The 16,267-nt window shown below is 38.1% G+C and overlaps 3 protein-coding genes across 5 annotated transcripts; 1 reads left to right on the top strand and 2 right to left on the bottom strand.

The window, feature by feature from the left end:
* Positions 1-223: 223 nt before the first annotated feature.
* Positions 224-2,687, bottom strand: LOC121736617. 3 transcript variants are annotated; one of them, XM_042127941.1, is made up of 5 exons: positions 2,544-2,687; positions 2,147-2,469; positions 1,749-1,975; positions 402-1,638; positions 224-359 (listed from the first exon to the last, which is right to left on the bottom strand). In XM_042127941.1, exons 2-5 carry the CDS (start codon positions 2,356-2,358, stop codon positions 224-226), a joined length of 1,812 nt encoding a protein of 603 aa, XP_041983875.1. In that variant the 5' UTR covers positions 2,359-2,469; positions 2,544-2,687. The 3 variants fall into 3 exon arrangements, with proteins under 3 accessions (XP_041983875.1, XP_041983874.1, XP_041983873.1); XM_042127940.1 differs by having other exon boundaries at positions 224-338; positions 381-1,638; positions 2,147-2,687; XM_042127939.1 differs by having other exon boundaries at positions 2,147-2,687.
* Positions 2,688-8,895: 6,208 nt separating this feature from the next.
* LOC121736631 (WD repeat domain-containing protein 83) lies at positions 8,896-9,913 on the bottom strand. The gene has a single exon (XM_042127961.1). It carries the CDS (start codon positions 9,805-9,807, stop codon positions 8,896-8,898), a length of 912 nt encoding a protein of 303 aa, XP_041983895.1. The 5' UTR covers positions 9,808-9,913.
* Positions 9,914-10,160: 247 nt separating this feature from the next.
* LOC121736633 (sorting nexin-16) lies at positions 10,161-11,647 on the top strand. The gene is made up of 2 exons (XM_042127963.1): positions 10,161-10,396; positions 10,571-11,647. The coding sequence occupies exon 2, from the start codon at positions 10,582-10,584 to the stop codon at positions 11,428-11,430; it is 849 nt and encodes a 282-aa protein (XP_041983897.1). The 5' UTR covers positions 10,161-10,396; positions 10,571-10,581; the 3' UTR covers positions 11,431-11,647.
* Positions 11,648-16,267: the final 4,620 nt, after the last annotated feature.

The raw sequence follows: 16,267 nt of genomic DNA, 5'->3' as shown, positions 1-16,267 counted from the left end.
ATAACAATTTTTTTTACACAACAAGTAAGGCTCCAGTGTTTTGCTTTTGTGGCCTACAGATCAGTCTGGGTTACGTTAAATATCATTTTCTTTCATTCTTCACAATATGAAAAAGAAATCATAATATTTTGATAAACAAATACCTTCCGCAAGTAGGCCTTTAAATAAATATGGTTCTTTATTTAAAATTTCATGTAGTAACATTTAAAAAAATTACAGTAACTTAAATCTTTAATATTAAAATGTTGCAGTCATCTTCCCGTTCCTTCACTTCATATTTAATGTCTTTTTTTGGTTTGATCTCTCTTCTTCTTTTTAATGTTGCTACAGTTTTAGGCCTGTCAAGTACAGGTTTAGGCCTGTCAAGTACAGGTTTAGGCCTGTCAAGTACAGGTTTAGGCCTGTCAAGTACAGGTTGTCTAGAATCATCTGGTATACTTTTATTATCTGTTTTTGTTTTTGGCGTTTTGTTAACACCTATTGATACATTACTTGAACTTTTCACCTTTTCCAAGACGTCTACTGTGTCTGAATTTGTCTTCTGTTTAATTTCCACCGTAGGCAAACTGTGGATTTTTACCATCGGTGTTGGGGCATGTTTTACAGGCACATCTGGCTTAAGAGAGTTCTGTGTGTTATTCCGCCGAACATATTGTCTTAATAAGCTTTTGCTGTTATTGTTTTGAGGAGTATCAGGATTAACATTTTGAAGTAAAGTTGGTTTGTGTTCTTCAATTCTATTTCTTGCTGGTCTAGTCGAACGCACAGATCTTCTTATCGGTTGATCGCCTCCTTTCTCTCCTCCTGAGAAATTTTTCTCAACAAACACCTCAAATGATTCACTAAAAGAAGAAGGTGTCGAGTCCAATATTTTGGCCTTTGGAGTCTCTTTGTTCTTGTTTAATAATTTAGGTTCCTGTAGTGAATATAAATCCTTAACTTTAATATTTGACTTTACCATATTATCAGTAGCGCTGTTTTCTTTAGTTGCATCCTCTGCTGTGTCAGCCAGTGAGAAGGAGTTGAGTATCATTGGTGCTGGTGCTTCTGAATTTGTTTTCATCTTTTTGATATGTGGTTCAATACTCATGTTATCAAGAATTGACGGTTCTTGTAGAGCCTTCTCTATGTCAGAAGCTGTCATACTCTGGTTCTCTGGCTTTGTGCTGTCATCACTCATATCATCATCATTATCATATTGTGTCAACAACGACGTCATTTCCAAAGCCTTTCCGAACAATACTGTCAGAGCTTCTGATTTTAGCTTAGCGGCGTCTACAACTACACTCTCCATGAGTTGTTTGAATTGTAAATAGAGATCGTTGTCATCACTTTTCAAATCTTTCAATTGAAAATAAGAGTCGGACACTTTCAAGAAGGATGTTATCGAGTATTTCTTAAATTTGTCTGTAAGCTTGTAATATTTGAAAGTATGCTGTTTATGATGTCCGTAGTGATGTACTTGTAACCCTTTTGGGAACTCTTGTATCATAATTATAGACGGGCAGATGTTGATTATTGCCATGTTTTTCTTGGTCGCCTGCATACAGTGTGCATAACATTTATTATCAATTTTGACAAAATCTGAATACCTCGCATTAGTTTTATACTCCACATCTTGTACCCACCTGGAGAGCTCTGTAATATAATAGTTCAGTTAACATGACACAATATACACGGATATATTTTCTTTATGTTAATAGTATTTGTTTAAATGACTATTCAATAAATGATGTAAAAATACATACCCTTATTTGTAGGAAAGAACAGGGTCTCCAAGCTGACGGCATGACTGGACACTACATGTGAGTAAAACAACCTTAAGTTGCTCAATCTTTTGTTGCATCCGAGACAGCAGTATATAACATTTGGATCCTCTACTTTATCTGTGCCACAAACGTGTATAGGTAAGGACCCAACTTTCTTTTTGCATTTCCAACACCACTCCTTACGTTCTGGCTGAACATTATTTGGACTGTAATGTAACAAAATTCTCAATATAAAACAGCTATTTTGTACACGCATAGTAACATTATAAATGCGAAAGATTGAAATTAGGGGTTATAACAGGGGGTAAGAATTTCTTTCAGATCAACAAAATGTTTAACTCTTTAACTCTAGCTAAGCAAAAAATGTATATACTTACACTTTTTTGTCACCATAATGGAACTTTTGAATGTGCTGTACGGCAATCAAGTGTGAATTGAAAGACAAGAAACACCTCGGGCATTCATACTCCACTTTGGTGGACGCTGTGTGCTTTGCAGGCGTATTATGGGCTTTAGTGGGCGCTGTTTGCTTCGCAGGCGTAACTGTATTAACGCTGTTTGGTACATAGCTGGCACGCCTTGTTGACATCGTAGATTGTATCACGGATGCTTTAAATATGGTCTTCTTGACTTCTAATTTATTGACGTTGCCTTTTACTTCCTTTTTAGGTTTTTTATATGGCTTAGTTCCTCTAAAAGGCTGAAGATTGTGTTGATTGCGATGATGTGATTCGATTGCATTTAAACTGCAAAATTTTCTAACGCAATACTCACACTTGTAAACGATTGCTTTTCCTTTAGGTTTAGTCGCAGTTTTTGATACGATTTTCTTCATATTTAATTTGCATTCGAAATCAAATAAATGCAAATTATCTATCCCATAGCGCGGGCTGCGGGACGATGACGCATTTTGACAGATATTTTTTAATTCCTTCGTCTTTTCTCCTGGACCACAGATTACTAGTATATGTCCTGGACGACTAGCAGTAGCAACTAGCAACAGCCATTTATACAAATTACAATTAGGGTTGCCACCCGTACTTTATTTATATTGTATTATACTTAATTTGTAGTTTGTACTTTACGAAAATAATAAAGTATGCAAAAATACTTTATTTCAAACTAATGACCCGATGAACCTCTTATCACCTATCTCCCTACATAAACCCATTTACATTCGGTTGTCTGGAAGAAACTGCTTATAGCACAATTTTGTAATTTTTTTTATACCTTTTTTGTTGTTGTTATTTCTTTTCTTTTTTTTTTTCTTTTATGTATTTTTGTCTTTTCTTTTGTGTGTGCAAATAAAGAATTTATTATTATTATTATTAAACCCTCCCTGGGCTCCTACGAATGTTTCAAGACCAAAATAAGCCAAAGCAGTTCAGCCGTTCTCGAGTTACTACTCGAGAAACTAATAAAGTACTGAACTGTAGTCCTAAAACAAACTACAATGAAGGATAGGGGCGACAAAAATCGTCCACGGGCCCTATTGACTCGCGATATGATCATGCCGCCCCCAAGCACCGGACGAGACTTCCCAATTGGTCGAGACTCCCTTCAAAGTCGAGTCTCCCAACACGGACGCGACTCCATCGGACGAAACAGCGAGGACTGGCTCTCGGACTCCAGTGACATGTCCGGCATGTCGCTGGACTCCGAGGGCCTGCCCGCATTCTTGGACAGGACACGCCGAAAGAGGCGCTCAGACGAAGACATGGCACCGCCCCTTAGTAAGGGAGCGATGCCGAAATCCAAGAGAGGACGCGGCTGCCCGCCATTTACTGGACAGTACGTCGGTCTGGCGAAGGCGCAGGCCGATTATAATCGGCAGAAGGAGGAGTCCCTTCGACTCCAGGCGGAGAAGGGAGTGGTCGAGGCGGCCAGCACTGCTCGAGAGACGCGCTCTTCGCTCCACGCAAGCCCTGCGCCCATGGAGAGTGACAAGCCGGAGCAGACCTCCAACGCTCTGGCTCAGTGCGTCGAGACTTCGTTGGCAACGATCACCATGGTCGCAACGAAGTCCAGCAATCTGAAGGGGACGTTCCAGGGTCTTCTCAGGGAGGCGGTCGGCGACATACGTGCAACCGTCGCCAAAATGAAGAACCGCGTAGCGATGGACGAAATAAGAGCCCTCGAATCTCAAAATGCACGGCTCCAACAGGAAGTAGAGTCCTTGCGCAGAGAAGTCGAGGGCCTACGTCGACAGATGTCAAAGCCGGTCAAGCAAGATATATCTTGACAAGAGAAGAGAGAGACCACAAGAGTGCATATATGCGCCAGCTGTTGTCTGAGGTCTCTTGTTCTAACGTGGAGACTTTCAGCAACATGCTGAACGCTCGGCTGGCCGGATTGGAGAGTCGGCTCTTACCGGAGCCACGACTTCGACCTCCGCTCGCGGCTGACAGAGCCCGGAGTGTTACTCGGGCCGCCGCTGAGAGCGTTGAGGCACCACCGGATGAGACGCCGCGGGGACCCCCGAGGCCAAAAGCCAAGGGGGAGCCGGCCCTGAAGAAAACGCGGCAGCCAGTCACCGCAGCGGCCCCGTAACAGGCCCCTGCTGCGCCCAAGGTGCCAAAGGCCAAAAAGGCCCATAAGAAGAAGAAGCGGCCCTCAATAGCCGCTCAGGAAGCGGCACAAGGGGGAGCGAACACCAGTTCCCCCCGTACGGAGCCCTAATGGACCACAGTGGGCCCAAAGGGCAAGAGGAAGAAGAAAGGGCGACTGCTTCACCTAAAGCCGCCCCTAAAAGAAAGAAGAAGGCGAAGCTCCGCGCCCCCGCCACTGCGGCCATCACCCTTTCGTTGGCAGCGAACGCTGCGGAGAAGGGCGTCTCATACAAAGACGTCCTTCTAAAGGCGAAGAACGCGGTGACGGCGAGCAGACTGGCAGAGCTGAACATACATAAGCTCAACCTCCGCTTTCGCCTGGCTCAGACTGGCGCACGCGTCCTCACCATCCCTGGTGAGGGTGCCCAAGAGAAGGCAGATGCCCTAGCTGAGAAGTTGAGGGAAGTTTTCGACCCTGAGGAGGTTAAAGTCGGCCGCCCGGCGAAATGCGTCGAGATGCGCATCGCTGGGATGGTCGACTCAGCGACGACCACCGACGTCATCGAGGCGGTCTCAAGGGAAGGAGGTTGCCCGTCCAACTCCATCAGGAGGGCCCCATAAAGATTGGAAGGTGGGGCGACGGGTCGGTATGGCTTAGCGTCCCCGTCGCGGCCGCCAAAAAGCTAGTCAGCTTAGGGCGGCTGCGAGTGGGCTGGGTCTCAGCGAAAGTGCCACTGCTGGCCGCGAGGCCTATGCGGTGTTACCGATGCCTTGACACCGGCCACCTGGCGACGACATGTCGTGTGGTGACCAGTGCGCGGTGGACCACAGCCGGAACTGTTTCCACTGTGAGAAACCAGGGCACAAGGCCGCCGAGTGCCAGGAGAAGCAACCCAACTGCTTCTTCTGCGAGGCACTCGGCAAGGAGAGCGGGCACGGCCTAGGGAGCGGTGGCTGTTTAACAGCCAAGCCGCCCCCCGCTACGACGCGCAGCAGGAGAGGAGCTCCCTCCGACAAGGCTCGGCCACAGAAGCCTGGAACCGGTATTCCGGGGTTAGTCAGCCCCGGCCCGCCATGGAGGTGGACCAATAGGCCCGCGGGCGGTTGATCGGGGGATCACCGCTCGCACCAAGGGCCCTGAGATGAAAGCTCCCTAGATGCCTGGGGAGCTCTCGGTGACGGAAGGCGGCGGCAGAACATCAGCCGCCGAAACGGAGATGTGCCGGACGAGGCTAGCGCAGTGAGGAAGCGGAGTTTGTAGAGTTCCCGTGTCCCACTGGAATGGTGATGAAAGGAATGGGGGGGTTTTAGTGGGTAAACCTCGAGAGGGAGTCCCACATACCCCCGCCCCTTCCCCCGAGGGGGTGGGGGATACGTAACGTATTTCCCCTCAATAAAAAAAAAGGTACTTACGGCTTAACGGCTTAACTTAAATAATTAAATAATAAAAAAATAATAATGTTACAACTACGAAATTAATTATTTTGTATCTTCTTTTAACTTTATTAGGGGGGTATTACATTATCATTTATATATGATCATTTGATCTTAACTGTATATTACATTATCATATTTCATTGATCCAATTTACGTCATATATGGTTTCAATAGCCAATGGAGAGCGCTAACGCTGACAGGTATTGACGTCAGGGTTACTAGATCTCAGAGAATTCGATTTGTCAAAAGACATCGTCATTTTTAATATGGCTTGTTTTTTGTTATTTCAGCAAGATTATCCAAGTATATAATTAGAAAAATAATTACATTACATTATTTGAAACATATTAACGAACAATAAATTAAAAACTCTTTTTTATATTAAATAACTGGCAACACCTATTTCTATGACCGTATTGGATCCAATCTCTCACTAAGGGGGATAGATAATCTAATATCCCCCTTACTAAGGGGGATATTAGATTATCATATATATTGGACCCGAGATCATTGAGTCAATGATATTGGATAATGTAATATATGATTCATTTCTTCCTTGATCATAGATTTTTGACATTTGCTGAGAGATTGGATCCAATACGGTCACATTTCGGCCTGTCTTTCGACAGGGGTTGATTTTGAGAAAAGTTTATCTGAGCTTTTTTGCTTTTTTCCATAGTGCTCCGTTTCCTTCAGTCCAACCCAAATGTGTGCCTTACGCTCTGGAGTAAAGGTTGAATTTGTTACTTATGTTCAATTTTGTGGTACTTGAAATATTATGTATTTTGAAACAACATTAAGTATATTTTTTTTGTTTGTATTAAAATCACTTTGAAATGTATCAAATAAATAAGGACATAACGTGATGACTGATGATATTTTATGGTGTTGCGTGTATATTGTATTCATATACAACCATGTGAGTTGTGACATTGGTGACCCTGACATGGTAGTGATGATGATGATGATGAATGTAATTTGCATAGTAACATATGCTTTCAGTTCTTAAAACAACGCCTAAACCCCCAAACTTGTATCTATAAGGAATCCGGTGTTCTCTTAGTATCTTCGGAACCATAGTATACCTTGGTGCAAAATCTTGCGTAGCATATGCTTAGGATGTTTCTCATAAAACCAAAATCACCATGTTTCCATATAAATTTTGAGGAGTTCCCTCGATTACTTATGGGTCCCATCATCAGATCACCACTATTGTGAAAATGGGACCAAATTGGAGTGAAACCTAATATAACAAAACAAAAATTTTGAAAATCGGTTCACAAACGGCGGAGTAGTAGTCGAACATACAAAAATAAAAAAAATAAAAATATCCACAGCCGAATATATAACCTCCTCGTTTTTTGGAAGTCGGTTAAAAAACATGATATCTATAGATGTAACTTCCTACAATAACATACTTTTTTTGGGTGTCGAAGTTTGAATGCGATTTTCTCAATACCGTATCACCTTTTAAAAAATTACGACTTTCGAGTTTAAACATTTTTTTTAAAATATTTACCAGACCTACACGCATGTTTTTTACCTGGTAGGATGTAGACCATGGGCGTACCCAGGTTCAGGGCCAGGGGGTTCAAATTACCCAGTTTCTGGGCCAGGGGGGGGCCAATCAGATTTTTTATAAGCTAGGTGTTTATAAAGAATAAAAAATTAATAATTTTTAGTTGTAAAAATATTGTATTGTAAACAAATGGCAAAAATTAGTTTTATTATTTTTTAATTTTTATAGATGAAAGTACTAGATAATATACTTAGTAGGGACGTCAACACGATCCAGGGGGGGGCAGCTGCCCCCCCCCCTCGGTACGCCCATGATGTAGACTTTGATGAATGATTGGTCTCGCGCTCGCGCTACGACGCGCGCGCGCGCGAGACCAATCATTTATCTAAGGATGTAGATTATGGGGATACTAATAACTCAATACCAATAATAAGGTACATTCACGCTTCACTGGCTTCACCGGCACGGCCCTTTACGCTGATAACGTCACAAATAAGTATCCATGTAACCATCTAAATCGGTTAAGCGGCTTTTCCAGGATAAAAAGTATCCAGTGTTCTTTCCCGAGAAAGTTCAGAGTTGGGCAAAAAGTAATTAGTTATTAGATTAGCGATTACGGAATTACAAAATACTTTGTAGCTGTTGTTAATCAGATTACAAATTAATCAGATTGATGAAGTAATTGTGCACTAGTAACTTGATTAGAATGCATTTAGATAAAAATGGTGGCCGGTTTCAATAAAACAAGGCCAGTTACACAAGAGTAATTTTATAGTGCCCAAGTGTGTGCGCAATTTACAAGAACACTCTGGTTTCTATGAAACCAGGCCAGTTAAGCAGGAGTAATTTCATAGTGCCCAAGTGTGTGCGCAATACTAGTTATATATAAATACAATAGCTTTTTAAGATGATATAAATATGTATATTGAGCATGTGTTGCATAATTGAAAGAAATTATAACGTCGTTACTCGTTTTAGTAAAAGCAGATAAATAAATACTTGTATCTCTATTTTCAAGTTTAACCGATTTAATGCGGCTTTGCGGCACACCTTTTTGAAGACTTTCAGTCGTGGCGGCATAAAATTTTCTCGTGACGCGTGAGCCGTGAGCCGTGTCATACGCCATAGAAGTAGATGACACGGCTACCGTGTCACCCGCCACGTTCAAAAAGGTTTATTGTTTTTCTATGTTTTTACGTCGTTTTGAGTTGATTTCGAGTTGCAAGTTTTAACCTGAAAATGGCAGATAAGCGATTTTTTTTATTCAGGTGTTTCAAAACTTTTGTAGGTTTCACAGTTTAAAAAATGAGTATATTAAATAGATCTGGGTTTCCGATGTAAATTATTCGTTCGTAGATAAATTTAAACAAGTTCGATATTAAGTTTTTTTAACCGACTTCCAAAAAGGAGGAGATTATACGTTCGACTGTGGATATTTTTTTTATGTGGCTGTTTGTGAACCGATTTTCGAAAGACCGATTCACGCTTACAGCTCAATACAGCTCAATAATAAACTGATGAACAGACAAAACTAGTTCTCTAGAATCTTTCATTTTATGTTAAGTAATTCAGTTAAGATCTTAAAAATAAAAATAACTAAAATTTTTATAAGTAATATATTTTATTCTGTATTTTCAGAGATGCCCCACAATTTTATTTCATCTTCACAAGCCGTTAACAATTTATTTTCAGTGGGATGATGACTGAGGGATATGACAGGTTTGAGTCTTGTATGGACTAATTTCCTAGTACATGTACTGGACACAAGGTCCCAATAAAAAACTTCCCCTGAAGCTGAACCCGAAATAATATGACTGTCTGTCTCATTGATTGCATTCTCTAATAAGTAGTCTTTGCTTTCATGTCCTGTAAAAGAATTGAGTATCTCCCCAGATTCCTTGTCGAACAGTCTTATGGTATTGTCTGCGCAGCTTAAGACGTAGCATTGACCATCGTGTGTCAGGCTACCAAATGTCACAATGTGCCCAATGTAGTCAGAAATCATTTTGCCCACTCGCAAGTCGTACAAGCGCATATGACAATCTACTGACGACGTTAAAACCTCGTGATCTGTAACTTGTATTGATGTTATTGAATCTTTCGCGTCTTTTAAAACTTGCACTGGCTCCTGTCTCCTGCTGACTACATCCCAAAAAGCGACAGTATTGTCCACTGAGCCCGAAACTGCCATTGTTGATTCCTCATTGAACTTTATGCACGAGACTGTACTGGCATGGCCCCTGTACCGTCTGATGGGCTGACCGGTGGTAACGTCCCAGAGAATCACCGACTTATCCGAGCTGCATGATACAATTTGGCTGTTGTCGCAAGATCCGGCTGCATCCAACACTTCGTTGGCATGTCCACCGTACGTTTTTAACAATAGTTGATTGTAAGGATTCCAAAGCTTAATTTTTTTGTCTGCTCCGCAAGTTAGGCAGTAGGACCCATCCACATTAAAACGTACTGCTCGAACTGCTTGCTGTTTGCATTTTATAGCCGCGATCGTGGATATCTCATTCGCATCAGACATTTTCGTTTTTAGTGTTCTTTGTTATATCACTGTACAACGACATTATTAAATTTAATTATAAAATCTAGTCAATTTAATTATAAAAAAAATGTTAAATTACACTTTCCTGAAACTATATTCAGAAATAAAAACAAGTAAGCGGTTTTATTTACATTCTTCTTTGTCTTCTTCCAAAATATTTATTCCGTGAAATTTTCCTAGGTCATACAAATAACAAATTATATAGCTAAAGTAGAAATTAACAAGAAGAAGGGGAAGCAGCCACTAATTAAATTTTTTCTGATTTGTCCCTTGTCAGTTGTCAAATATTGTCATTTGTCTATGAAAATTTGTTTTTTGTATTGGAAAATAATTGTAGCAATATTTTTGTATTTAACTATAATTTAGCTTTAGAAATGATAATAGTCAGTTATAAATGTGAACATATCTACTAAACAATTGTATAAAATGAACAAAGTGCAAAAAAACTGCAAGGTTGTAACTTATGTGGTCGAAGTGACAATAGATGAATCTAATATTTATTCACAACACAGCATTGAATGTGAATGAAAAGGATAATTTAATTATCCCACCGCAAGGCTATTCTCAGGTACGGCTATACAGTCATGTAGTCTGCTATTCTTTACCACATTGCATACGACGTCATAATATGGTCACTAGTCTGTAGTCACTACTCACTGGCCGTCATCGTTATCGAAGCATTACGCTTTGTTTGTAAAACGTTACAACTCGCAGTACTTAAATATAAATTATTTTTTTTTAGATTGCAGTACAATGGCAACAGTAGAAAACGTAGATTCCAAACATACAGTCAAGTTGCAGGCAAACAGAAGAGAAAGAGATGCCATGAACAACGAAGTGTCGTCTTCGAGCGACGATTCAAACGGAATAAACGAGACTTTGTCCAAATTCAACAAATACTACAAGGCCAGATACACGGCCAACTTGTCGGACAATGAAACCGAAATATCGAGGAGACCGCTCCAGTCGAGAGGGCACCATAAGTCAATGGGAAATCTCAACGAGAATTACAGAGAGATCACATCACACAACAGCATCAGCAATATAGACATAAATTTACATGCCACGGATATAAAAAAGTTTGAGTCATTACAAATTCCTATCGTAGGGTACGAAGTTATGGAGGAGAGAGCCAGATTTACAATTTATAAGCTCAAAGTCGAAGACGATAAGAGGGACCAGTCGTGGCTAGTTTTTAGACGATACACAGACTTTGTCAGGTTGTACAACCGGATTAAACACGAGCTCCCGAACATGATGCTCCCGCTGCCAGGTAAGAGGTGGTTCAGGGATAATTTTGAGCCGGCGTTCCTAGAGGAGAGAGTGAGAGGTCTACAGATTTTTATTAATGCCGTATTAAATAAGTTACCAAATCACCCAGTCGTCCGGGATTTCTTTTGTTTGGACGAGCCCCCACAGGTGTTTAGCTACCAGCCTGAGGTGCAGGCGGTATATGGAGCCCTAGAGGACTCGATAACATCCCTGAAGGTCCAACTCAAGCAGAAGGATGCAACGATAATGCATTTACAGAAACAGATTGCTCAGTTAGATGACCAAATCAAAAACTGTCCAACTTGTAGTACAAATAAGTGTTCAAAGTAGTGTGATATTTACATTTCAGGAGACTTTCTCATAATATAATTGTAATATATTTTAAGAGCATTCAACATTTTGAAGATAATAAGCATTGGAGTTGATCTCCTTATTTTTTATTATCGTTACTGAAGATTTACGTAACTAATTCAAAATAACTACAACTAACTTTTATAAAGCTACTAGCTGTCCCGGTGAACTTCGTGTCACTTTAAAACCTTCCCTGGACTTCTACGAATATTTTAAGACTAAAATCAGCCCAATCCGTCCAGGCGTTTTCGAGTTTTAGCGCGACTAACACATTTGAAAATCCATTTTTATATATATAGATATCTTTTGACTTTGAATCATTTTTGCTTATTTTAAAGAAGAAAAAATCATTCCAATAAAAGATCACCTTCTGATGCTAATAAAATCAAATTAGCATAGTTATCAAATTATAACATTTTGCTTGAGGTGTTCTAAATGTCAGTATTATCATAAATATTAGTTGTTTAATAGTTGTAAAATAGCAAGGCAAATATTTAAATATTAAGACTGGGTTGCACCAACTAACTTTAACTTTAACCTTAACTATAACCGGAAAAATTGACAGATGTCGTATGAGAATATGGGGTGTTTGGACGCCATATTTAACTCCTCGCCTCTGGTGCAACCCAGTCTAAGGGTGGGTTGCACCAGAGGCGTGGTTAAAGTTATAGTTAAGGCTAACTTTAACCTTAACTTTGACCACAGAATTTGACAGATGACAGCTGGTCCGACAAGGCTTCAAATGAACGGAGGCGGGGCACTGCTGGTAAAGGAGCTGACATGACAGCGTTAGTTCCTTTTTTCGCCATGTGCATTTAAAACCTTGTCAAGCTCAAGGTTATAGTTAAAGATTTGGCATATTGCATTGTAGTTATAGGTAAAAGTAAGTTGGTGCAACCCACTCTAATTGTATGTCATTTCATTAATTGAATTTATTTGCAATGTTTAGTTTTAATGTTCACCATTTCAATTTGTTTTTAAACTTATTTTCATCATATTAAACAACTGAGTGATAAAAAACCCCTTAAAAAAAAAAGATAAAGCGAGAAAGAAAAGCAATACAGTGCATGGTGAAAGTAAATGTAGCTTTACTGACAGAATGGTATCTAATCAACGAAAAATGTCTATGGTGCTAAATAGAATATTATCTTAAATAATAGTATTTTAAAAAGATAAAACCGACTTCAAATTGTATGTAATTAAGAATTAAAATTCCCTACCTCAAAAAGTACTGAACCGATTTTGATGAAACTTGCAGTATTCCCTAAGTTGAACCATACCTAGTACAACAAAAAAAGAATCACTTAAATCGGACTTGTAGTTCCGGAGATATGCGTGCACAATCATAAAAACATACATACACACACTTTTGAAATTTGGCACATTTGTTCAGAAGCTGCTATAGATTAACATAATACATGTACAAAAACTGGACAGTTCCGGAAATATTACATACATACGCGTCGAATTGATAGGCGCCTCCTTTTTTTGGAGTCGGTTAAAAATTAGTAACATCAGCAATAGTTGGTAAATACCAAATCATTTTTATGAGACGCTTTATTGTTATTCAGTTTCAGTACACTGGGTAGGCCTATTATATCAACAAGAGAGTGTTGCCTGCCTTAACATTCTTGAATCTTATTGATTTGGCATATTTTTTTGGAGGTTTGCATGTCCCCTTCACTGTCATATTTTGTTGATTCACTATTATTGAAATGTTACTGCATTTGTAAAAATCGGTACAAAAATTGTTTGATATTAACAATTATATTTTGCATTTAAGAATCTACACCCTGTATGTACAAGTTATTTTTATGAGTATATAATACTTAGTGGCATGTAGGATAAATGTATTAGTTATTTTTGACGCAGCACAATAATATATCAGGTTTTGTTGTGACCTTCAGTGTTTTTCACAAAACAAAAACATGTTTAAGGTTGTACAAAATGTTTGCAATAATTTTAGATGTTTTAAGGGTTCATTGGGTTTTTATTGGGCAATTATTAAAACAAACCATGAGTGATGAGTTGTCCATTAATTAAAATATTTTCAGTTCAAAAATCATTCAGCGAATGGGTGAAACACGATATAATAATTAAATCCTTTAAATGGCACACGTGGTGTGCAGCCATTCAAAATGGACAGCTTATTTATCCTATAAATGTATTACAAAAATGTATATAATTGTCTTGTTGATAATATAATGCTCCTTCACAACAAAAGTTATTATACATTGTTTAAGCTACACAATTGTCTTTCTCTGTCAAGCAACTTTTCCAATGTATCAGATAAGGACAAAACATTGTGTAACATATCCATTGTGTAAGGGAGTAAATGTATTAAAAGGATGATAAATAAAGTGTGTACAAGTTAGCTATTGTACAGTATACTGTTTAGTTTATGTAGATATAAATATGCAGTGCATTTTCGTCATAGTAAGATTATACTCAGTATTGTTATGAAATATTAATAGTTATGTCTGTGATTCTGCTTCAGGAAATAAAAAAAAACCCTTTTTGATAATATTAAATATTAATTATTATTACTGATTTTTAAATTAAATCATTTTCTTTTATAATTCTTAGATATTATGTAATTAACAGTAAAATTGCATTTCATGTTATACAGATGTTAGGGTGGCAGTTTCATTACCGTGGGTTAAGTTAATCGATTTAATGTCACGTTCTTCGTTCATTCGACAAATAATTACAATGTGTTGGTAAAATAGTGTAAGCCTGTAGACGTTTTTTAGTACAAAATGGTGCATAAGTTTAGGAATAAATAATTATCTTAACCACTAAGAAATGTGAGCTTATAGGTATCTTTTTCTGACACACTTAAGCTTACGAGAAAATTCTCTCTGTGGGTCTAGAAAAACTTGTAAAGTGCGACAAGGCTTTAAATTAACGTAGGCGGGGGCGCTGCTTTTAGAAGAGAACTGTCAAAAATTGTGTTTTTATATGATGGCAGCGTTAGTTCCTTTTTTCGCCACCTTCATTTAAAGCCTTGTCGAGCTCTAAGGAAAAGCGTTATGGGCATTAAAATTAACAGGGTAAAAATATTTTTGGTACAATTTTAATATGTCCTCTAGCCCCAAAATTAAGTAAAGTGCCTATAAATATATTTTAAAAGTTTGACGTCCATAAACAAAGAATATAAATCCATCCATTTTTTAGCATTTTTAATATGCAATTGATAGCAAAACTTACATAAAAAAGCTTGTAGAAATAAAAACTAAAAAAAGGTGAAAAAAATAGATTTGATTTGATCACTGCAAAAAATCCACATTTAAGCAATTTTAAAATAAACTACTTCCCCTTCTTAATAAAAAGATGCGCACTGAAGTTATATTATGATTTTTTGTCTCTGTCTGTCAAAACATTTTTCTGATATTATGTATCAGACATGGACATACATTGTATATCTTGATTAAATGTGTATGCATTGTTTTTTTAAGGGGATAGATTATAGAATATTTCCAAACTTATAAATTATAATATTTTGTGTAACATGTATTAGTCATGTCAATTTATTATTACAAATTATACAATGATTATCAGTTCAATTATTATCAATCGCAATAAAGAATTCTCATTAAATGCGTTGTTGTATTATGATTGTACGCCTCCTAAAAGTTTACGAAGGTGATGATTTCATTATAATTGATACTTGAGTGGAAGTCAGATATAATTTTAAACCACGGTTAGCCCGAACAAGGTCACACTAGCGCCCACCCATAATTTTATTATATTTCTAGAAAACCAGACCATATTTCAAAATATGTTTGTTATACTTTTTTGTTTTTATTATTTAAAAAAGAATTTTTGGTAAACGCCAAAGGTGTTCTGAAACAGATAAAAAGTGAGCCAAACATGTTTTCTATAAATTTATTGACTTAAAATATTATATATAATATAATAATATAACAATAGTTATCTATAATTTAATTCTTACATACTACTTAGTTGTTATGCTAATACTTAATTGTACCATTAGCACAAAAGTAATGCTATGAAATAAAGAACATTTGTAGTGGAGTCTATACACAAATACACCTACTTATTAACATAAATAGGAACTACCATCTAAATATTTTTTGTTTTTTTTTACAAAATATAAATACCTATAAAAACTAAAAGTTCTAAATGCCTATAACAATATTTTTATTTAATAAAATATTATAGTAAAAATAAAGAATAAGCCACTTCTATGTAAATTTCATTGTATAGCAAAAACTTGCTATTAATACGAGTTGGTAATTTATAAACTATTGTGAAGGTACCGTTCCGATCAACGCGGCAACGGCAAGCGACAGCGACTATAAAATGTCATTTTATGCCATAGACTCACTGACCCTCCATTACATACAAGTACGCATGGGCGTAATTTACATCGGGGGAGCGGGGGACTAAATCTGACGTAACTTGCAAATGGCCACTAACTCACTATTGGTTGTAGAAACAAGTATTAGTTCCAAGTATTTCCACCAGCGCCAATATGGCGACTTTCAAACGTCATTTTTACGTCAAATTTAGTTCTCTTCCCCCGCATTGGGGGCGCTGATTCCGCTTCAAATAGGCACAAAACCCAGTCAATTCAAAGGGTACGTCCAGCGTACTATACAACTATACTGTAGGTAGTAGGTCAGTGTATAGATTATACTGTCGGCGAAATATGGCTGTAGCGGTCATTCGACTCCCTGTCAAAAACTTGTCATTTTATATATTAAACGCGATTGACAATGAAGTGTTGTCAATTGCGTATCGTGTATAGATACGCAATTGACAACACTTATATTGTCTGTTTCCTTATTCA

The sequence above is a fragment of the Aricia agestis genome, chromosome 19 (genome assembly GCF_905147365.1).
Source record: "Aricia agestis chromosome 19, ilAriAges1.1, whole genome shotgun sequence".
Taxonomy (NCBI): Eukaryota; Metazoa; Arthropoda; class Insecta; order Lepidoptera; family Lycaenidae; genus Aricia; species Aricia agestis.
Note: the sequence above shows the minus strand (reverse complement) of the source record. Positions and strands in the feature narration are given on the sequence as shown.

Excerpts from the sequence above, each read along its gene's own strand:
- LOC121736617 (XM_042127940.1), bottom strand. The coding sequence starts at position 2,604 with ATGAAGAAAATCGTATCAAAAACTGCGACTAAACCTAAAGGAAAAGCA. Across the intron at positions 1,639-1,748 it reads GTTCTTTCCTACAAATAAGG|AGCTCTCCAGGTGGGTACAA; the intron begins GTATGTATTTTT and ends ATTATATTACAG. Across the intron at positions 339-380 it reads CCTAAACCTGTACTTGACAG|GCCTAAAACTGTAGCAACAT; the intron begins GCCTAAACCTGT and ends TGTACTTGACAG.
- LOC121736631 (XM_042127961.1), bottom strand. The coding sequence starts at position 9,807 with ATGTCTGATGCGAATGAGATATCCACGATCGCGGCTATAAAATGCAAA.
- LOC121736633 (XM_042127963.1), top strand. The coding sequence starts at position 10,582 with ATGGCAACAGTAGAAAACGTAGATTCCAAACATACAGTCAAGTTGCAG.